This window comes from Leucoraja erinacea, chromosome 26 (assembly GCF_028641065.1).
Source record: "Leucoraja erinacea ecotype New England chromosome 26, Leri_hhj_1, whole genome shotgun sequence".
Lineage (NCBI taxonomy): Eukaryota > Metazoa > Chordata > Chondrichthyes > Rajiformes > Rajidae > Leucoraja > Leucoraja erinaceus.
The window spans coordinates 22,941,924-22,966,075 of NC_073402.1; the positions used below are offsets into that span (position 1 = coordinate 22,941,924).

Consider the following 24,152-nt stretch of genomic DNA (forward strand, 5'->3'; position numbering starts at 1 on the left):
AGGAGATCTGAACAGGTTTTCCCATTCATTGTGCAATCGTGTATTTTGCATATAAAAACCAGAGTAATACAGATGAATGTTGTTTGAAGTTCAGCATTTTTTTTTAAAAATAGATTCTTCAATCTTTCCATCGGAAGCTTTGCAATGGCTGGGTGTTTCTCCAAATCTGTATACACTAAATCCTTGCATGGTACTATTGAAAAATAAAATTTATTTCAGAATTTTGTAACTATGCAGATTGTTAGAAAATGTTTTATTGCATTTTTTTGCTTAATGATGTAATAATATTTGTACCTTTAGATGATAATTTATTCTCTTTATTTTACAGAATGGACATGGAGTGTCAGAGGAAACGGCAGATATTCCATCGCAGGTATTGATGTACAGTATGTTATAAGTGGAAGTATGTGAAAATAATTGGAGATGTGAAAATTCAGTATACGTTTAGAATGCTGCAGAATTAAAAATTCAGTTTCCAGATTAAAGTAATGAGGGGAGCAATACTTTATTGCCAGGTGTCTCACTAGTTTAAAAATCTGTTAATGATACTGTTTAGGAAAGAAAAGCACTGTAAGCGGGAAATCAGAAATAAAAATACTAATTTGGGAGTGCATCTTTAGGGAGAGAAACAGAGTTAACATTCACCATAATGATATTTCATTGAAATTGGAAAATGTCTTGGATAAACAGATTTCTGTGTTCAAAAAAGAAAGGCAAATGTAAGATGAAAGAAGGCGTCAATAGAATAAGTAAGCAAATAATTAAATGTTGAAGAGGTAATGGGAGAGCTGGCATCTGAAACTACAGCAGGAAACACTGCAGATGTGAAATCTTGACAATTATGTTTATTCCTATCACTGTACTATTTTAACTTCTTTGTACCCTTCCAAAACCAGAAAAGGATTTAATGAATCTCCCATTTTCATGGCATCATTTTCTGCCATTTCTGATACTTCCAAAATGACACTGCTATCGTCCACATCTTCCCCATCCCTTGCCCTTCAGTGTTCAGATGCAACATCTCCATCAATACTCATTCCTCTTCCCATGCATCATCGGAGATGCATTGTCTCAAATTTCCTCGCTTTCAACTTTGTAAACAAATTTTCCAGGAGAAAGTTGTTTGTTTACATCTTTCAGTTCCCTGCTCACAATGTGGGTTCCTTAGCATTGTTGGGACCAAATGCAAACAATCCTGAGCTTCTGGCTCCCTGTGACTTAAATCCTTGGTTCCATTCCCTCTCTGATCTTTTACTTGACAACCCCACCTCCTTCCCCTTGATGCTTAATGGGGCTGTCCCACTGTACGAGCTAATTCAAGAGTTCTCCCGAGTTTCCCCTGATTCGAACTCGGAGAATTACCGTAATAACCGCTCGTGGGTACTTGGGACTCTCGTGGACATTTTTCAACATATTGAAAAGTCTTCACGAGCTTACCGCGTTTCCAAAATACCTGCCGTTAGCGTTCCAAACCGATAAGCGACGTCCCGAGCTCCGACGTACCCGCTACGTACATTCTACGTGCTTACCACGAGCTTGATTTTTTTTTTTTTAACTCGGGAGAGCTCTTGGGTAAACATGTATAGTGGGACAGGCCCATTAGAATAGTGCAGCATCTTCCAGACTTAGCAGTTAAGATACGGAATATATCCAGCCTTTTCCGATTTTATTTCTCACATGAATGGTGGGTTGTACCCTTAGTCCCTCGTGACAGTGGAGGTTTGTGGAGGGGGAACTTCATGGATTGACACTTCGAAAAAAAAGTTGTGTTGTTAGCAAAAGTGTTTCCATTGTGGATCGAAAAAAGTCTCCTTTTTAGAATATGAGAATATCTTGCCATGAGTAATTTTATCTCGCCTGGTTTCCGATCTCTCACAGTTCTTGCCAGTTCATTCTATTCTTCCCCTATTCATTTCCTCTGAGCCTTAAACCTGTTGATTGTACAGCTTTCCCAATTCCAATCAAAGGTTATCAACGTGTAATATAACTTACTTGTCCACAGATGCTTCCTGAGGATTTTAAATATTTTATTTTATTGTTGCGACATATCGTTTTAATAGAATGTATGTCCATCAGTGCTAAATGTTTAATACATGAATTTAGCCTAATCCTGATGAAAAGAACGTTTGAAATATATTGTCTAAATATATATTTATGTTTACTTTGAAATATAACTTGTTGGTTTGTGATGGAAGAGATAGTACTTTGGCAATCTTTTAGTTTGTTGTATTATATATTCGCGTCATTATGGAATTTGGTAAATCGCATATTTATTTAATGTTATACTCTGAAGTTAATTTATTTTAGAATATCTGGCTAGTGGAATCCTTTTCTCATGTTGATTATTTTCAATGGAAACCTAGTCACTGTTCTCTAGTTGATTTACAAAGATTGTGGTGGAGTATATCATACACATTTTAAATGCCAGTGTGATAAAGCATTCTTGCAAAAATTACAGTTTGCTAATTTGTTTACTGAATATGTTTTCATTTAAGTCTGTTGTAACTTTATTTTAAAACCAACACCATATACTGTTGCGCAACTTCAAGTCATAAAATGATATTTGGAAGAATGATGACCACGATGTGTGTTAGAAAGGCAGTGCATTCATGAAGAGGTGGTCAGGGGTTTACTTAACCAAGCATTTGTGAGCAGTGAGCAAGTATGTGGAAGATATGATTAGTAAATTTACAGATGATGTGAAAGTTGGTGGTGTTGTAGGTACAAAGGAGGGCAGTGTAAGGCAGCAGTGCAATGAAGATTAGTTGGAAAGTAGGAAGATAACGAATGGAAAGTTGGAAAAAGGTAGAGCTTTGGCTGATGATATTTAGCCCTGATAAGTGTGAGGTGATGTATTTGGGAGGGGATAGACCATTTGCAGAAAATTGTGGGGCCCAAGAGACTTTTAATGAGGACCTTGGTGTAACAAGTTATAGATCCTAGAGGAAGGCATTTGGAAGATTTACTTTCATTGCTCTTGGCACACAGCTGAGATGTTCTGAAACGAGTTTATTAAACTCTGTTTAGGTCAATCTTGGAGTTTTTTGTGCAGTTCTAATTGCCACGCTATGTAATGGACATAATTGCACTGGAAAGGACACAGAGGAAATTCGCCAGGATGTTGCCTGGCTTGGAACATTTCAGCCAAGAAATGGTGGGGGTGTCTAAGATGAGGCGGCATGGGTTTAAGGTGAGCTATAGAAGGGATTGGAGTAAAATTTATCTTCTGTCTGGGGATGTGATCAAGGCAGATATTCTCAACATTTAAGCTTCTAGACTGGCTCTTGAATCACTGAGGTATAGAAGACTATAATAATAATAAATTTTATTTATGGGTGCCTTTCAAGCGTCTCAAGGACACCTTACAAAAATTTAGCAGGTAGAGGAAAAACATGTAAGGGAATGAAATAAATAGTAGAGACATGACTAGTACACAAAGTAAAGACAGAATTCAATTCAAAACACAATGAGGCAATTAATGCACAGATGAAAAGGGAGGGGGACGTGGGGCTAAGGATAGGCAGAGGTGAAGAGATGGGTCTTGAGGCGGGACTGGAAGATGGTGAGGGACACGGAATTGCGGATCAGTTGGGGGAGGGAGTTCCAGAGCCTGGGAGCTGCCCTGGAGAAGGCTCTGTCCCCAAAACTGCGGAGGTTGGACTTGTGGATGGAGAGGAGACCGGCTGATGTGGATCTGAGGGACCGTGAGGGTTGGTAGGGGGGAGGAGGTCAGTGAGATAGGGAGGGGGGGGGGGGGGGGGGGGGGGGGGGGGATGGGGGGGGGGGGGCAGATGGTGAGGGCTTTGTAGGTGAGGATAAGGATTTTGTAGGCGATCCGGTGGGAGATGGGAAGCCAGTGAAGTTGTTTGAGGACTGGAGTGATGTGATGCCAGGATTTGGTGTGGGTGATGAGTCGGGCGGCTGCGTTCTGGAATAGTTGGAGTCGGTTGATGTAGGTGGAGCTGATGCCAAGGAGAAGTGAGTTGCAATAGTCCAGTCAGGAGGAGATGAAGGCATGGATGAGTCTTTCAGCAGCGGGAGGTGTGAGAGAGGGTCTGAGTTTGGCGATGTTGTGGAGATGCAAGAAGGAGGTTTTAATGACATGGCGGATGTGAGGCTCAAGGGAGAGGGTGGAATCAAAGATCACGCCAAGGTTGCGCGCCTGGGGAGATGGGGAGACAGTGGTGCCGTCGATGGTGAGAGTGGGGTTATTGATTTTGCTGAGTGTGGCTTTGGAGCCTATGAGGAGGAATTCTGCCTTATCGCTGTTGAGTTTGAGGAAATTATGTTGCATCCAAGTTTTTATAGCTGACAAACAGGAGTTGATATGGGAGATGGGGGGGGGGGTTGTTGGGGGACTTGGTGCCGAGGTAGATCTGGGTGTCATCGGCGTAACAGTGGAAGTCCAGGTTGATGTGGCGGAGTATCTGACCAAGGGGGAGGATGTAGATGATGAAGAGGAGGGGGCCGAGTACGGAGCCTTGGGGAACGCCTTGAGTGACTGTGGCTGTAGCAGAGGTGTGGTTGTGGAGAGAGATGAAGTGGGATCTGTTGGAAAGGTAGGAACGGAGCCAGCTGAGTGCAGAGCCTTCAATGCCGAGGTCTTTAAGTCTGGTGAGCAGGATGTTATGGTTCACTGTATCGAAGGCTGCGCTCAGGTCGAGGAGGATGAGGATGTTGAGGGAATCAGTGTCAGCAGAGGTGAGGAGGTCGTTGAGGACTTTGAGGAGAGCAGTTTCTGTGCTATGGAGGGGGCGAAAGCCAGATTGGAGGGGTTCAAGTAGGTTATACGCAAGGTGGGAATGAAGTTGCGACGCAACGATACTATGGATGTGATGGACGTATGATCTGCCGTATGACTTTATGACCTTTTTGTGATAATTGTGCAAAATAAATGATTGCTTCACTTGTGAATTTTTTTTACATTGTGTGCTTACTTGCACTGTAATGAATGATTTATTTTTAATTATGTCTCGATCTGAGGCAGGGAAAGTAAACATTATAGAATGGACAAAGGCCTTTTGTTATGTGATGAACTTCTTTATACCCAGATTTGCGTGTCATACAATTACTGTTACATGATACATAATGTGTTCCCTTTTCAATTCCAATAGGCAACCTCTGAGCGAATAATTCACTTGTGAATTAAACTAAATACGTAGATATGATCTAATGCTGGTTCAGTTTCTACAATTGACAGCTGGGAACTTTATACAGGTGCACAACCTTTTATCCGAAAGCCTTGGGACCAGACACTTTTCGTAATTCGGAATTTTTCAGCTTTCGGAATGGAAGATTTTTAGCGTAGATTTTAACGGCTGGCTCAGTGGTAGAGTGCTCGGCACATATCCGCAAGGTCGCGAGTTTGCGCCTCGATCCCGGCAGTTACTCGATTGCGAGTTTGAGTCTTCAATGTAGTTTTTTCTTGCAGAATAGGAGAGAATAGGGAGGGTTAGGCTGGGATCATTCTCTGCGAGATGATCTTAGTGTGGGAGGCAAGTGTAGGAGAGGTGTACTGACTGTGTGGGCAGAACTTTGGAAGTGATTGCCCACCATTCTCAAAAGCCGCTGTGTCTCCCTGTCCCTGGGATAGCAGGGGGAGATCAAACAGCACAATGCCCCCCTCCCCCTCCAACTCCAGAGGAACCCGCTCCCCGATGGGCTGCTACGGCGACAAGTGGCAGTTCGCCCACAGCCCAAGCTGCGCCACCCCAAGAACAAGAAGTACCTTGCACACCATCAGCTTCTGCCCCTACGGGGAGTGTGTTCCTCTGGAGTTGGAGCGGGGCTGGGCTGGGGTTGCTGATCTGGGATCTCCGTGCTTGCAGTGGGCCTGGGGGTCGGTGTCCCGATGAGGGGGCGCAGCTCGAGCTGTGGGTGAACTGCCACGTGTCGCCGTAGCAGCCCATCGGGGTGCGGCTTCTGGTGGTCCTGACGTCTCCGGCCAGTTTGCAGTTTTCCTCTGTAGTTGGAACGGGGCTGGGCTGCTGCTGGCTGTGGGTCTCTGGGATCTCCGTGCTTGCAGTGGGCCTGGGGGTCGGTGTCCCGTTGGTCCTGAAGTCTCCGGTGACTGGCACTGACCTGCTGGCATCGCCGACGTGAAGACAGTGCAAAGCCCCCGCGCCGGTGCAATGGGCGGGGAGCTGGAGAGGGGAGGGAAGGGGGTCACACACATGGCCGGGAAGCGGAGGGGTGTAGGTGGGGTGAAACTGAAGGGAGGGACAATCTGCTGCTGCCTGCCCGCTGAGTTAAAAAGTTCCCACGCAAGACTCACGATACACTGTGTATCGTGAGTCTACCGTGGGAACTTTTTAACTCAGCGGGCAGGCAGCAGCAGATTGTCAATTATTAACCCTCCCGCGCAATATACCCTCACCTTCTCTTTTATGAATGGGGATTTAGTTCCCCTTTCTTCGAGGACCGACTGGAGGTTCCGCAGTCACCTCTGCGGGCCGCCCTCGGTGAGCGTCTTCAAGGACCTTTCTTCAAGGATCGAAAAAATGTTCGCTATTCGGAGCTTTTCGTTATTTGGAATTTCTGATAAAAGCTTGTGCACCTGTAGTGCTTGGAGTGTCCATTATCGCTAATGTAACAACATTATTATTGGAGAATGTTTCTGAGTAATTTTAAACTAGAAATCCTGGTGCCAGCAGTTGACCTTATTGATGTCCACATATCTTCACAAATACTATTTCGGATTATAGCACACTTTTATTTTTTAAAAAGTATATCGGCCATGAATTATGAAGCAATTCTCAGAAATTATTACACATATTGTTCTCCAGCAATTCAGATCAATAAAAAGCTATATATAAATATCTTTAAAGGTAAGTTGGACCAATGTACTGTGGTTTAAGAAATTTATTTCCTAGCAGAAAGTTGAACATTAAGCTCAAATGTGCTCTCAAACTCATTTGTCTAGGTATGGAGCGCCATTGATCTGATACGTTTCATACCAACCTTGTTTTGTTTTGCTGGTTTGGAATTTCCAAAGATTGTAACTGTTTAAAATACAGATGCAGAAATTAATTGAAAGAAAAATACAGCTGACTTTGGAAATCAGTAATGAGAACTGAAACATCCTGAAAATATTTGAGATAAATATTTTGGGTGTTTAACCTTGCGTAAGGGCTTGATAAAAGCTTATAGAACTTGATAAGTGTGTAAAACACAAAGTGCTGGAATGTCTAAGCAGGTTAGGCAGCATCTGTGGTGGGAATGAAATGTTTGCTTGTGTATCTACAGATGCTGCCTGACCAACTGAGTACTTCTACCATTTTGTTTACATTTTGATATGATAATTTAAGTAGAAAGTTTTGTTTCCATAAAATTAATGTGTCCTTGTACTTGTGGCTTGTTCAGATGAATATTGATACAAGCTTGGCTGCTGCCATCCTCTCATTTTGCAAAATAGGTATTTTGAGTGGGTGATAAATGGATACCGCAACACTCTTACACTGGAGTGATTGCGTTCCATACGGAAATGCAAATTCTATTTTTTGTTTTCATACACAGTCATTTATAATAGCATCGTCCTTATTGACAGTAACCTTTCCTACTAGCATCATATGGTGTTGTGAGCTTTTAATTCAAGTGGGTCATGAGAGTCATTGACGTCTAATGAATAATATGGGAAAAAACAGAATGCTTAATTAAGTGCTTTCGTTTTGATCTTTCACTCTATTGCAAGGAATCAATTCTATTGTAAATAGATGAGGAAGGAAATAATAATGTGATAGAATTTTTTTATGTAAGTGCAAAAGTATTACAAATTGTTGGTAAGTAAAAGTCATGTTTGATTAAAATGGTTTGGGGACATTAGAATTTTGCTTTAAATATACAATAAGAAGTTATTAAACATGTACATCAAAATTTTCAAATGTGCATTCCATTAATAATATAAACTTTGAGAAAAGTGATTTTTTCATAGTGAACTGAATAAATTAAGGAGAGTATTAGATTAAAGGAAGAAGCTTTTATGCTTACCAGGAAAAGTAAGTCTGATGATTGGTGGAGTGATAGGAACCAATTATTCATATAAGCAAAGAGTTTAAGACAGTGGTGGCTTCATCTTCATCAAATTTGTGAAGAGAAAGGAAGCAGCAAAGATTAACATGCACGTAAGAAAATGGAAGTATGAAAAAAGATATACAAGTATCTACTGGCCAAATTACTAAACAAATATTTTACAACTGTCTTTGTAGCAGAACTGGTGAAGCAAGTCTGAGCAGTCAAGAATTTGCATCACAGATGAGAAAGTACTGACAAATTAATGGACTAAAATAAACACTTTCCTGAATCTGATAGCTACAGAGATGGCAGATCCATTAATGATCTTCCAGAATTCTCTGGGATAGCCTCAGCACATATTAAGACATAAAATGGCTATTGAGGAAAGGAGGGAAAAAACTATAGGAACAAGTCTGATCACTGTTGTTGGCCATAAGTTATTAAGGGCGTCAGAAGGGTGTTAGAATTCTGGCAGAACCCAGCTGGCTTGTTGGAATTGAAAAATATGTTTGGCCGATCTTTCTGTTGAGGATATAATTAGCAGAAATGATGAGGGGAAAGAGTGGATATAATATTACTGAATTTTAAAATGGTATTTGATTTGCCACGATTAATGCATGTAAAATAGGGGTTTGCATGGTTGGCGGATGACATATTTGCAAGGGTAATGGAAGGACGGAAGAAAAGCGACCTGGAAGGTTCAGAGTTAATCAGAGAGAAGAGTTTTTTCTACAGCCAGAGAAGCCTTAGGAAAAGGGCATATGGTCTCAAGGTAAGGGATTAGCCATTAGGTAAGAATGGAGAAATGTTTATTTGATGTGAGTGTTGTAAATTTGCTACTTCAGTGTTGTGGATGCTCAGTCAATTACTGGATTTGTGGCTGAAATCAACTGATTTTGGACATCAAAAGAAGTGGGGATTAAATGGATTTTGAATTTATGCTCCATTATTTCATTTGAATACAGAGGTTCCATGGATTACGGATGACCTGACATGCAGAAATCCAATTTTAACAAATTCTCTCCAACATTTTTAAAGCATTTTGCAAAATAATATGTCTTGACTTGCGATATGTTTTAATGCAGCATAAAATCCATTAATACGAGGTAATTAGTGCAACTCTTATGTCACCCTCATGGCATATTACAGTCTAAAGAAGTCAGCAGGGAAACCATGATTTTATTCATGGTAAGACTGGAGAGTACACCATGTAAACTTGTGTTTAACAAGAGAATGAAGAATAAACCTGCAAACTGTAGACAAGGCACTCCATTTCATTTGGGTAGAGTTTTTTTTTTAATGTACAATGGAGATCTTCGTGAAGTTAATCATGGAAATGGATGTGGACAAATAGCCATTTTTGATTTGTTCCTTGCTTATTTCAACTTTGTAAAAAAATTCAGACTGTCTTTATGCATGCAATAGCATATATGTCACACTGTGGAATCTGGTTAAAACATTCTTGCACCATAGTTAGCAGTTAGAATTGTGCAATGGTGTTTGTTGGAGATAGATTTTCCGTTTCGTTCATCTGCATTTCCATTTTATTCTGTTGTAAACAATAGGATTTTTCTTCACAAACATCCTAATATTCCCCCATATTTATGGTGGTCTCAATTGGCTTCTATAGATCCAGTCATGAGTGTACTTAAATCCCTCTCTTTGACCAGGTCTAATACTTGGGTCATCTTTTAATATATATGTTTATAGGCAGAGTATTGCTACATGTATATGCTACCAGCTGGCAGAGTGGGCAACAAAGAGGAAATAGAGCAATAATATTGTGCTGTCCCATGTGTAGTGCCCATGGAATGTGGACTTCGGCGAGGAAGGGATATAAGCCGCTAATTGTAAAACTTCAATTTGTTCAAATGTCTAAATAAATGTATCCTTTTTGTGAGCTTAATTTAAGCTGAAGGAGGCAGCGCAGGGCAGTGGAGATCTATGAAGCACACTAGTGCACTCCTGTGTCCTGGACCTCCATATGGTCAAAAGAACTCTTGTCAGTTGAGGCAATTACTGCTCCAGATTTTGGAGCTTGGGTAGCAGCTGACATCACATGCGAGGCTAAGAGTTTTGTGGCCAGCATCTTTCAGGAGGTGGTCACCTTGCTTGTTCATAGTCCAGTCAAAGAGGGAGGATTTTGAATGGAATGGAGGAGGAGGTTCCATGAAGTGCACGTCCACAGAATGTTGTTAACAAGGTGGTTGAACGGAAAATAGAATGCTTTCCTTTATTAACTGAGACATTCAAGAGCTGGATTTGAAGGAAGGTGAATAATGTCTCCTGAAACCAATATTCTTTCTGTTGATCTAATCAAACTCGATAACTCCAAGGTATAGAAGTGGATAACTCCTGAGTATTCTTCATCTGCCAATTTTTTTTTTCTCCCCAAAGACTCACGTAACCCCTTTCCATTCCCATGTAGACGTGGTGTCTCTACCTCAGAACTTGCCTTCCAAACAGTGGCGGAAATCCTAGGGGGGCCAGGGGAGACACGTCCCCACTCTGCTTTGAGAGGTGGCGGACGTTCCTGCCCCCATTTTTAGTAATCCGGAATTTAAGACCCGGTGTATTGCTTTCCGCAAGACAGTGGGGGGGGGGGGGGGGGGGGGGGGGGGGACTGCTGATCGAGGGCGCCGATTGGACTAAAGAGACATCAGTCAGCAGGCAATGGGGACGGGACATGATGATTCAGTACGATGATTGGAGGAGGGAGGTGTCGGTCAGAGGCGGAAACCTACAGCCCTGCCTGGACTTGTGGGAAATATTGCCCAGTACGGAGAAGCAGTGACTCCTGACCATGGCTCCTGACTGGTATTCCATCAGTCCAGGCAGGGCTGTAGGTTAATCCGGCGAGACAGGCAGAGTTGAGCTGCATTTAGCGCTGGATTGAGCTGAAATTACCGTTCACAGGGCCCAAGGTTGAGGCCTCCAAAGCCTTGTGTGTGTGTGTGTGTGTGTGTGTGTGTGCGAGTGAGCTCATGCGCGCGCGGCCACCAAGAAATTGTGTCCCCCCTGCCCCCTGTCCCCTCCATATTTTGATAGCGATTTCCGTCACTGCTTCCTAACTGTTTTTTTTGATTATGTATTTGTCTATGTAATGGAAACATTTGAGGCCCCGGCAGTGATCATTTTGTCACCCCACTAATTATAGCATGTCAACCTCACATGTCCTCTATTCTGATGACATATTCCGTAATTTAGATAATCCTTTGTGAATGTCATTAGAGTCAGACAGCATGGTAGCAGGTCCTTTGGCACAACACGTCCATGCTGACTAGGTTTTCTAGCTGAGCTAGTCTCATTTGCCTGCATTTGGCCCATCCCTCTAAACCCATCCTATCCATATACCTACAGTGCCCTCCATAATGTTTGGGACAAAGACCCATCATTTATTTATTTTCCTCCGTACTCCATAATTTGAGATTTGTAATAGAAAAAAATCACCTGTGGTTAAAGTGCACATTGTCAGATTTTATTAAAGGGTATTTTTTATAAATTTTTGGTTTCACCATGTGGAAATTACTGCTGTGTTTATACATAGTCATCCCTCCCGCCCCCATTTCAGGGCACCATGATGTTTGGTACATGGCTTCACAAGCGTTTGTAATTGCTCAGGTGTGTTTAATTGCCTCCTTAATGCAGGTATAAGAAAGCCCTCAGCACGTAGTCTTTCCATCACCTTAGGAAACTTTTATTGCTGCTTATCAACATGAGGACCAAAGTTGTGCCAATGGAAGTCAAAGATTCATAGAAACATAGAAAATAGGTGCATGAGTAGGCCATTCGGCCCTTCGACCCTGCACCACCATTCAATATGATCATGGCTGATCATCCAACTCGGTATCCTGTACCTGCCTTCTCTCCATACCCCTTGATCCTTTTAGCCCCAAGGGCCACATCTAACTCCCTCTTAAATATAGCCAAAGAAGCCATTATGAGACTGAGAAACAAGAATAAAACTGTTAGAGACTTCAGCCAAACCTTAGGCTTCCCAAAATCAACTGTTTGGAAAATCATTAAGAAGAAAGAGAGCACTGGTGAGCTTACTAATCTGAAAGGGACTGGCAGGCCAAGGAAGACCTCCACAGCTGATGACCGAAGAATTCTCTCTATAATAAAGAAAAACGGCCAAACACCTGTCCGACAGATCAGAAACACTCTTCAGGAGCTGGTGTGGATTTGTCAATGACCACTGTCCGCAGAAGACTTCATGAACAGAAATACAGAGGCTGCACTGCAAGATGCAAACCATTGGTTAGCCTCAAAAATAGGATGGCTGGTTTACAGTTTGCCAAGAAGTACTTAAAAAAGCAACCACAGTTCTGGAAAAAGGTCTTGTAATGAGATGAAGATGAAGATTAATTTATATCAGAGCGATGAAAAGAGCAAAGTACAGAGGAGAGTAGGAACTGTCCAAGATCCAAAGCATACCACTTCATCTGATACACGGTGGTGGGCGTTTTATGGTCTGGGCATTTATGGGTGCAGAAGGTACTGGCTCACTTATCTTCATTGATAATACAACAGTTGATGGTACTAGCATAACGAATTCTGAAGTGTACAGACAGATCCAGTCTGCTCAAGTTCAAACAAATGCCTCGCCTCATTCTACAGCAAGACAATGATCCCAAACATACTACTAAAGCAACAAATGAGCTTTTCAAAGCTTAAAAAATGGTCAATTCTTGAGTGGCCAAGTCAATCACCCGATCCGAACCCAATTGAGCATGCCTTTTCTATGCTGAAGAGAAAACTGACGGGGACTAGCCCTCGAAACAAGCATAAGCTAAAGATGGCTGCAATACAGACCTGGCAGAGCATCACCAGAGAAGACAACCAGCAACTGGTGCTGTCCATGAACCGCAGACTTCAAGCAGTCATTGCAGGCAAAGGACTGGCAACAAAATGCTAAACATGACTACTTTCTTTTACATGTCATTGCTGTGTCCCAAACATTATGGTGCCCTGAAATGGGGGGAGCTATGTATAAACACTGCTGTAATTTCCACATGGCCAATCCAAAATATATATAAATGACCTTTATTAAAATCTGACAATGTGCACTTTAACCACATGTGATTTTTGCTATAACAAATCTCAAATTGGGCATTGTTTCTAAATGTTTTTAAAATATCACTATTGTATCTGCCTGAACAGCTACCTCTGGCAGCTTGTTCCACATACACACCACCTTCTGCCATAAGAAATTACCTCCCTGGATAGTTTAAAGCTTTTTCCTCTCGTCTTAAATTACCCTAAACGCCTTGAGCTCTTAACTTGTGCAATAGCCTTGTATCTCATTTTATTGAGTGCCATTTGGAAATTCTCCTTTCTTCACTTTGCTGGTAACAAACTCAAAGAACTCTACTAAATGTCAAACATGTTTTCAATTTTACACAAGCATGCTGACTCAGCTTAACTGTGTTAAGATGTTCTAAAATATTAAGCCACTACTTAAGAATAGATTCCAGCATTTTTCCAGTGACGATTGTTGGCTTGACTAATTTATAGTTCTCTTATTTCTTCAATATTGCCACTCTTTTTGTAATTTTCCAGTCCACTGAGACCTATCCAGAATTTAGGAAAGTACACCCAATGCTTTCACTAATCCTGCAACCACATTTTAGAAAACACTGGAGTGTAGGCTCCAAATCCAAGAGATTTGTCAGGATTAGGTTCCATTAGTTTTCCAAGTACTTTTTCTTCAATGTTAATTATTTTAAGTTATTTGTAAGGAGGTAGTCGTTCTTCGAGTTGTAAAATCCTGCTGCTTATGTGACATTCACCATTATCCAGCATCCATCAATTCCCATATCTGACATGATGCATCACCTGGCCAGCTTGCTATAATTGAATTCATTTAATATCAATTGCATTTTTCAGTTGGTTATTTAAGATTTTTTATTGTAAATTAGTTTAGTATCCACTTACTCAGTGATCTCTTGCTTCTCTGCAGTCTTCCTCTCAGCATCTGTGTGCTCTAATTAATCCATTCATTAAGTTATTAATTTAGTTTTGGTACGTTGAGGTCATTGTTGATGTTGCCATTTATGCATCATGTATTATGGCTAATGAGAGTAATTAAGGATACTGTCAGAACAAAGCTCAAGGATTATAACGTTGCCAAAAGCACCAAACATTATCTTGAGGTAAATGTCAAAATTTGGCAAAGGATGGCCATTGAATCGATAAGGAAAAGGAGAATGAAACATCAAGAAACATTTTATTTAAAGTCAAAGCTTATACGGATACGAGAAATGAATCAATAATAGATGGAAGTGGTTCCTTTCAGACCAAGATGAGAGAAATTGTACTGAAGAACAAGGAACTACAGAGAAATGAAAGAAATGTTTTTGTACAACTTCAAGAGAGAAGGTGAGAGACAGAGCAATAGACCTTGAAAGAATGAAATTGAAATAACTCAGTAAGTTCAAAATAACATTGCAGAAATCAGTGTAGACGAGGATTCCAAAATCTTCAGGATCTGATGATCTGTATTTGCAGAGGTGGCTCTGGAAATGATGGATACACTGTTTCCAAAATTGGATATTTAAAGTGGTTGTCTCAAGGTAACAAATATAACCCCATATTTAAGAACAAAGAGAAAGTATGGAACTACATGGTTAACCTCGCTTCAAATGTAAGGAAACATTATTAAGGAAATGGGTAACAGGGCATTGAGAATTTTTTTTTATAGGATTAGCCAGAATCAATGTGGTTTTATGAAAGATTATAAGCTTGCACATTAATTATTGAGAGTTAACACAAAGGTATAGCAAACAATTAGAAAGGTCTTTATTTTCTAAGGATTTGAGAGCAAGAATAAGGATATTTCATGACAGTAGGTATATAGGTAGGTATAGACATAGTTACTATACCCTAAAGCTTGCATGCAGGAGGATCATGTCATCACCAAATACTTCAATCTTTTTCAAACCTATCTTACACATAAATGACTTAATCCAGTTGATGCCCATTATTGCAGGTAAATACTTCTAGCCCATGGTAGGTATTCTAAACTCTTCCCACAAGTTGGAGAGAGAGAGATTCCTGTTTTGACAGTAGTTTACTTTGCCTTTGTGGAAAGATAGAACTGAGTGGCTTGCAGTGAGTGATACAAATGTCTCTGGTGCCCATTATGTCTTCAGTTGAGGTGGGTATTATTAATATAGGGAGGTTGCATGTAGTCGAGGTCACGACCCGTGACCCGTACTGTTGCCATGCAACGCCAACTGGAATACACGCAATGAACTGCAGGTAGGCATTTACTATGGCTGCCAGCACAGTCGGCCCTGCTTCTGGCCCAGCATCCGGACTGGTTGCACATTCGCAGACCCCGGGCCGTCTATCCCCGAGGCCGGGGTTGGTGGGGGGGGGGGGGGAAGAAAGAGGGTCGGGGTGTCGGTGCAGCGCGGTCAGTGACTCGTGGGTGGGCGGAGGGAGCAAACGGTCCCCAACTTTGCTGCGGCTGAAGTTGCTCAGTGCCCGGCCCCCGCTCCACCCGGCCCCCGCTCCACCCGGCCCCGTGCGTGGGCGCTGCCGACCCACAGCCACTGACAGTGCGGCCGTGGCAGGACAGCGCTGACCCCAGGGGGGAGAGTGGGGGCTGTCCCGAGGGATGCGCTACTTCGGCCGCTTACACCTTGGTGCTCAGGTTCAGAGCAAAGTTACTAGAGCATTTGGTTCTGAGGGCTCAGTCACCCAAAAAAATAACCCCACAATATTGCAATCAAATTGCTCTGACTTTGCTTTATTTAGCTAAGGCTCATTGAGATGGTGCTGTCTCTCTGGACACGACAATGAATGCGGCTATTAGTCGCGGATTGTAAAAGTCGCTACACCATGAGATAACACCAGTTTAAACATGGTACCTTTCTGCTTTCAATGACGGCACCCACAATTATTTACAGCGCAAAAAATTATAATTTTGGCGTTTTTTAACGGGAAAGAAAGTATGCGTTTAGTGTGTTAACAGTGTATACCGAGGCCGCCATGTCCTCCACATGGATTGAGCTGCTCCGTGCGTCACGCCCCTGATGACCTTACTTGCAACCCCCCTATTGTTAACTCCATTTGCAGGTGCACAGTAAATTCCATTATAATACCCGACTCCTTTACCCTCTGATTTCCATACGCGAATGATACCCCACTACTTTCGATATAACTGTTTAAGACCGACAGCAAGGATGGAGCTTCTAACCAAACGTCTTTTAATAAAAAAAAGATGCAAAGTGATGGATCTCTGCTTGACCCGAGTTATTGCACACGTCTTTTTTTGTAAACCAGTATCTGCAATTTCTTGTTTCTATCCTTTTAAGAAGGCACAGTGGTGTAGCAAATTGTACGAATGTTACAGCCTGATGAATTCCAGACTTGCTCTGACCTTGGGTGTTATCTATGTGGAATGTGCACTTTCTCCTGTGACTACATCGGTTTCCCTTGGGTTCTCTGATTTCCTCCTGCATACCACATACCTGTTTATAGATGAAGTGGCTACTGCAATTTGTTACAAGTGATGGGTGGCAAGTGCATTTGAGGAAAGTTGAGGAGATAAAAGATTAAAGGCAATTAAATGGGAGATTGGGAATGCTCTGAAGCCAAATGGTTTGTGTTGTAAGAAATGTTTACAAAATGCGAGACATGGCAAATGGTACTTCAAGAACAGGCATGATGCAACCATGCATCAGAAGTCATCACATAGTGAATCACAACGCATCATCACGGCGTTGGGAGACGGGGCCCAACTGGTTCCAGGTGGTCTAATTTCTGTTAAAAGTATTTGATTGATATTTTGTTTGTTGTATCCACTGGCGTAACTTTTAAAAGCATGTTCTATATTTTGTTTCTAGGTTTGGTATTTGAAAAGATTAATTTATAATGAACAGATAATAGACAATAGGTGCAGGAGTACCCCTTTGAGCCAGCAGTGGCATTCACTGTGATCATGGCTGTTCATCCACATACACTACCCCGTTCCTGCCTTCTCACCATACTCTTTGACTCTGCTATCTTTAAGAGCTCTATCTAACTCTCTTGAATCCAGAGAATTGGCCTCCACTGCCTTCTGAGGAATTCCACAAATTCACAACTCTGGGTTAAAAAAAAGTTTTTCCTCATCTCTGTTCTAAATGGCCTACCTACCCCTTATTCTTAAACTGTGGCCCCTGGTTCTGGACTCCCCCAACATTGGGAACCTGTTTCCTGCCTCTAGCGAGTCCAATCCCTTAATAATCTTATGTTATACCCTTTCATCCTTCTAAATTCCAGAGTATACAAGCCCAGCCGCTCCATTCTATCAACATATGACAGTCCCACCATTCTGGGAATTAACCTGGTGAACCTACGCTGCACTCCCTCAATAGCAAGAATGTCCTTCCTCAAATTTGGGGACCAAAACTGCACACAGTACTCTGTATTCCAGGTGTGGTCTCACGAGGGCCATGTACAACCTTTTTGCTGCTATACTCAACTACTCTGGTTATGAAGGCCATTAGCTTTCTTCACTGCCTGCTGTACCTACCTGCATGCTTATTTTCAGTGAGTGATGAACAAGTTAACTATGAAAGGTATCCATGTTTCAGTTTTGTATGACTAATATATAGTCTTAATGATCTGTTAAACTGGGTGAGGCCACTTTCTGGATCTGGTAATTGATCAAAGGTTAGTTCATGGTGAAAGAAAGTTGGCAGTTAGCCTGTAAAATGCATTTAAAAAAGATAAGAATTATTTTGAGTTGCAAAGCTTTGGCAGATTTGCTGGTAATAATGTTTAACTAAATGGGCATCAAAATGCTAGGCATGAACAGCAAATCTGTCAGAAGGTTGATTTAATATTTTGTGTTGAAGCACTACTTTGCATGGTTATTAATCTATTTTTGTCTGACCTGCACATTTAACACAAGTTTGGATGGCCATAATTTGAGAAGATAAGTGAGTTTTGACATTGCCTTCTATTTTCACATCTGGGCATCCATTATATTCTGTGAAATCTTTGGAGATTTTACCTTTGACAGCGTTTGTGCTTGTTGATTGGTGTGGTGACTAATTTGCTGCTGTAATGTACATTTAAAAAAAAAATGTTTGTTTGGCTTTCCCCGCAACAAGAAGCAATAAGCCTATCCTGTACAAAATCATGCGAGGAATAGATCGGGTAGACGCACAGCGTAGGAATTAAGAACCAGAGGACAGGTTTAAGGTGAAGGGGGAAAGATTTAATAGGAACCAAAGGGGTAACTTTTTCCACACAGAGGGATGGTGGTGGATGTATGGAACAAGCTGTCGGAGGAGGTAGTTCAGACAGGTAGTCTTCAAAGTTTAAGAAACATTTGTGCAGGTATATAGATCGGACAGGTTAACCATATAACCATATAACAATTACAGCACGGAAACAGGCCATCTTGGCCCTACAAGTCCGTGCCGAACAACTTTTTTTCCCCTTAGTCCCACCTGCCTGCACTCATACCATAACCCTCCATTCCCTTCTCATCCATATGCCTATCCAATTTATTTTTAAATGATACCAATGAACCTGCCTCCACCACTTCCACTGGAAGCTCATTCCACACCGCTACCACTCTCTGAGTAAAGAAGTTCCCCCTCATATTACCCCTAAACTTCTGTCCCTTAATTCTGAAGTCATGTCCTCTTGTTTGAATCTTCCCTATTCTCAAAGGGAAAAGCTTGTCCACATCAACTCTGTCTATCCCTCTCATCATTTTAAAGACCTCTATCAAGTCCCCCCTTAACCTTCTGCGCTCCAGAGAATAAAGACCTAACTTATTCAACCTATCTCTGTAACTTAGTTGTTGAAACCCAGGCAACATTCTAGTAAATCTCCTCAGTACTCTCTCTATTTTAGAGTTTAGAGGGATATTGGCCAAATTCAGGCAGGTGGGACAAGTGTAGATGGGACATATTAGTTGGTGTGGGTAAGTTTGGCCGAAGGGCCAGTTTCCACATTGTATGACTCTATGACTTGCTCAGTGTGGCACAGAGACTGCAGTCTGGGAATTGGTTGCTGGGAGCTCTGGTGGGAAAGCAAATCGAAAGCAAGAGTATGATACCAGGGCTATAGAGAAAACACCACTGTTCAATTAACTTGTGGCTGATCTGAATGTAACCTCAATACATTCCTGTGCACTGTGGTAATCATTTGCTCCCTTGATTTCAAGTACAGGTGCACAACCTTTTATCCGAATATCCAAATAACGAAAACCTCCGAATAGCGGACATTTTTTTCGGTCCTTGAAGAAAGGTCCTTGAAAACTTTCACCGTGGGCGGCCCGCAGAGGTGACAGCGGAACCTCCGGTCAGTCCTCGAAGAAAGGGGAACTAAATCCCCATTCATAAAAGAGAAGGTGAGGGTATATTGCGCGGGAGGGTTAATAATTGACAATATGCTGCTACCTGCCCACTGAGTTAAAATGTTCCCACGGTAGATACACAGTGTATCGTGAGTCTTGCGTGGGAACTTTTTAACTCGGCGTGCAGGCAGCAGCAGGTTGTCGCTCCCTTCAGTTTCACCCCACCTACACCCCTCTGCTTCCCGGCCATCTGTGTGACCCCTTCCCTCCCCTCTCCAGCTCCCCGCTCATTGCACCGGCGCGGGGGCTTTGCACTGTCTTCACGTCAGCGATGCTAGCAGCATAGTGCTAGTCACCAGAGACGTCAGGACCAACGGGACACCGACCCCGAGGCCCACTGCAAGCACGGAGATCCCAGAGACCAACAGCCAGCAGCAGCCCAGCCCCGTTCCAACTCCAGAGGAAAACTGCAAACTGGCCGGAGACGTCAGGACCACCAGAAGCCGTTCCCCGAGCTGCGCCCCCTCATCGGGACACCGACCCCCAGGCCCACTGCAAGCACGGAGATCCCAGATCAGCAACTACAGCCCAGCCCTGTTCCAACTCCAGAAGAACACGCTCCCCGTATGGGCAGAAGCTGATGGTGTGCAAGGGACGTCTTGTTCTTGGGGTCGCGCAGCTCGGGCTGTGGGCGAACTGCCACTTGTCGCTGTAGCGGCCCATCGGGGAGAGGATTCCTCTGGAGTTGGAGGGGGAGGGGGGTATTGTGCTGTTTGATCGCCCCCTGCTATCCCCCTGCTATCCCAGGCACAGGGAGACACAGCGGCTTTTTAGACTGGTGGGCAATCACTTCCAAAGTTCTGCCCACACAGTCAGTACACCTCTCCTACACTGCATTTCATACAAACATTTATTCTGCAAGAAAAAACTACATTGAAGACTTAAACTCGCGACTGAGTATCTGCCAGGATCGAGGCGCAAACTCGCGACCTAGCTCGGGGATTCAAGAATCCCCGAGCTAGGCCGCCTAAGGGCATGTAGCCCCGCTAGGGTGACATGAGTGCGAGAGATGATTCAATGCTGCGGGCACATTTACAAATTCAGGAATTCATTCAACACACTGCATTTCATACAGACATTTATTCTGCAAGAAAAAACGACATTGAAGACTCAAACTCGCGACGGAGTAATTGCCGGGATGAAGGCGCAAACTCGCGACCTTGGGGATATGAGCCGAGCACTCTACCACTGAGCCAGCCATTAAAATCTACGCTAAAAAAATTAGCGCTCCCCGTATGGGCAGAAGCTGATGGTGTGCAAGGGACGTCTTGTTCTTGGCGTCGCGCAGCTCGGGCTGTGGGCGAACTGCCACTTGTCGCCGTAGTGGCCCATCAGGGAGCGGATTCCTCTGGAGTTGGAGGGGGAGGGGAGTATTGTGCTGTTTGATCGCCCCCTACTATCCCAGAGACAGGGAGACAGGACGTTCACCGAGGGCGGCCCGCAGAGGTGACAGCGGAACCTCCGGTCAGTCCTCGAAGAAAGGGGAACTAAATCCCCATTCATAAAGAGAAGGTGAGGGTATATTGCGCGGGAGGGTTAATAATTGACAATATGCTGCTGCCTGCCCGCTGAGTTAAAAAGTTCCCACGGTAGACTCACGATACACAGTGTTCGATACCCCTCTGCTTCCCGGCCATGTGTGTGACCCCATCCCTCCCCTCTCCAGCTCCCCGCTCATTGCACCGGCGCGGGGGCTTTGTACTATCTTCACGTCAGCGATGGCAGCAGGTCAGTGCAGGCACCGGAGACGTCAGGACCAATTGGACGTCGACCACCAGGCACACCGCAAGCACGGAGAACCCAGAGACCCACAGCCAACAGCAGCCCAGCCCCGCTCCAACTACAGAGGAACCTGGGTTGCGGATGACGGGGCGCAGCTCGGGGCGTCGTAGGAGCCCTTCGGGGATCGGGTTCCTGTTGGTCCTGACGTCTCCGGCCACCTGCTATCCTCTGGGAACTGTACCGCCCTTGCAGGAGAGTGGGGTTGTTTGCAGTTGCAGAGGGAGGGGGCAAGGGCGGTACAGTTCCCAGTCTCAGCTCCAGTCCAGGGGGATGGCCGGAGACGTCAGGACCAAAGGGACAGCGACCCCCAGGCCCACTGCAAGCACGGAGATCCCAGAGACCCACAGCCAGCAGCAACTCCAGCCCAGCCCCGCTCCAACTCCAGAGGAACACGTAGGGGCAGAAGCTGATGGTGTGCAAGGTACGTCTTGTTCTTGGGGTGGCGCAGCTCGGGCTGTGGGCGAACTGCCACTTGTCGCCGTAGCGGCCCATCGGGGAGAGGATTCCTCTGGAGTTGGAGGGGGAGGGGGGTATTGTGCTGTTTGATCGCCCCCTGCTATCCCCCTGCTATCCCAGGCACAGGGAGACACAGCGGCTTTTTAGACTGGTGGGCAATCACTTCCAAAGTTCTGCCCACACAGTCAGTACACCTCTCCTACACTGCATTTCATACAAACATTTATTCTGCAAGAAAAAACTACATTGAAGACTTAAACTCGCGACTGAGTATCTGCCAGGATCGAGGCGCAAACTCGCGACCTAGCTCGGGGATTCAAGAATCCCCGAGCTAGGCCGCCTAAGGGCATGTAGCCCCGCTAGGGTGACATGAGTGCGAGAGGTGATTCAATGCTGCGGGCACATTTACAAATTCAGGAATTCATTCAACACACTGCATTTCATACAGACATTTATTCTGCAAGAAAAAACGACATTGAAGACTCAAACTCGCGACGGAGTAACTGCCGGGATGTAGGCGCAAACTCGCAACCTTGCGGATATGAGCCGAGCACTCTACCACTGAGCCAGCCATTAAAATCTACGCTAAAAAAATTCCATTCCGAAGACCGACAAATTCTGAATTACGAAAAGTGTCTCGTCCCGAGGCTTTCGGATAAAAGGTTGTGCACCTGTACTTGTCCAGCTCTGACTCAAAATTCCACCCCTGTTAACCTCGGTTTACACTGCTCTTTGAGGAAGAGAGTTCCAAAGATTTGTAACCATGGGAGAAAAGAAAATTTGCCTCATCTCCATCTTGGATGGGTTACCCTTATTTTGAAACGGACCCATAGTTTGAGGAATTCCCACCTCGAAACATCCTTGTCATGACCCTCAGGATCTTGAACGTTTTCTTCAAGTTCCCTCTAATTATTATAAACTCCAGAATTTTTTCAAGTAAGACTTTTCATTGTACCTGCACCTCGCCATACCTCGCATCTGACAAACTCGACTTGATTTGAGGGTGTACAAATCTAGCCTGTCCATACTTTCCTCTTAACACAATCTTGGTTTAGTAATTGATTTTGAAATACTTCCAGTATATTGACCAGCACTGTACATTTTTTAATTATTGTGTCACCAATGTTTTATATAACTGAAGGGTGATGACCCAATATTTATACCGATTGGGCCTAGCAAAGTGATAGCTTCTTCCTATAAGTGTGAAAGGCAAAGATGATTAGGGAACCTTGGGAAAAAAGGTTATTAAAGGTTTGATCAAGAGTGTCTGACAAGTGTAGACGACTGGAATTGAATACGTTGCCAGAGAAATATAGAGGGTGAAGGAGCGAGGCCATGAAATATCGTTGTCAAATAAGATTAGGGAGACATATTATAAGAATGTCAGGAGTAAGAATAGCCAGGGAGAAAGTGGGTCTCCTTAGGGTCCAAAGGATAACCCATGTGTGGTGCCAGGAGATGTGGCAAGATTTAGTTTATTGAAGATTTTGAAGATAATAAGTTTTGGGGGGGGGGGGGGGGGGGGGGGGAAATCACCAGGACCAGATGAGATCTAACACAAAATGCAACTTGGAAACCTGCTTGTGGCTCAGAATCACTTGGGGTGGTTAAGAACTTGTGAAAGTTTGAAGAATATTATGGAATGATCAACAAACAGGGATTCCTCTTGGAAATATATGTCCAAGATTCCATTATAACAGTTCTTGAAATTAGTTCTATGGTCTTGTGCTTAGCAAACCGCTGTCTCTTGCAAGCCACTGGCTAATAATGGCCTGAGATCTAATTCCACTGACCTTCATGTTGAATTATGTGTATCCATCTTTAAAATCTACAGTTTGGTTGGAATCCGTATTCAAAGACCAGTTGCATGAAGATATATGTTGTTCGGAAAGGTTGAAACCAATTGGTATTACTGAGGAATGGACTTGTTTCAAACTCAATGTCATGCTTTCATATAATTCATTTTTATATCTGTGCAGATGTTTTAATTCTTTTCAAGCTTTCTTAATGCTAGATTGTCAGAGTAGCTAGTGGAATGGATTAGAATACTGACCATTTTCTATAAGTATTTGTGAAGAATTGTGGACTGCTTATGTGTGACCCAGTGAAACTGACGAAGCAACATCAAAATCACAGTAAACTGGATCTTTATCTCTTTGTAATTAGACCCATCTTTTGATTGGTTGTTTTTAAATATCAGGAGTCAAAGTAATATAGAGACGTAGATTAAGATAACTGCAACAGATGTTTTACTGGGAAGATTACGTCCCACCAAAAAATGAAAGGATTAATGTGGCATTGTAATGAGGTTTGCAAATCCTGGCATTTCACCCGCACGGTGAAGTGTCAATGCATTTTTGACCAGTTTGGGGTGAGGGAATTCATGCATCCCTTAATCAAATCCCACCCTGAGATGAGCAGTTATTTTCTGATTACAAGAATGCTTTGTCGTGGGTGGATATGATTGTTGTCAGTTTTTCTAATTTATTTAAATGTCTTTGATAAGTCAAAACTTTTTAAAATTTTATTTTTAGCC

At 43.3% G+C, this 24,152-nt stretch overlaps 1 protein-coding gene across 2 annotated transcripts in view; it reads left to right on the forward strand.

The window, feature by feature from the left end:
• Nucleotides 1-24,152, forward strand: part of rps6ka1 (ribosomal protein S6 kinase a, polypeptide 1) — a 115,541-nt gene that overhangs the window by 13,323 nt on the left and 78,066 nt on the right. For both annotated transcript variants that reach the window (XM_055656420.1, XM_055656421.1), the window contains exon 2: nucleotides 329-373. In XM_055656420.1, the coding sequence (XP_055512395.1) occupies nucleotides 329-373 (45 nt within the window). The remainder of the gene's footprint in view (nucleotides 1-328; nucleotides 374-24,152) is intronic.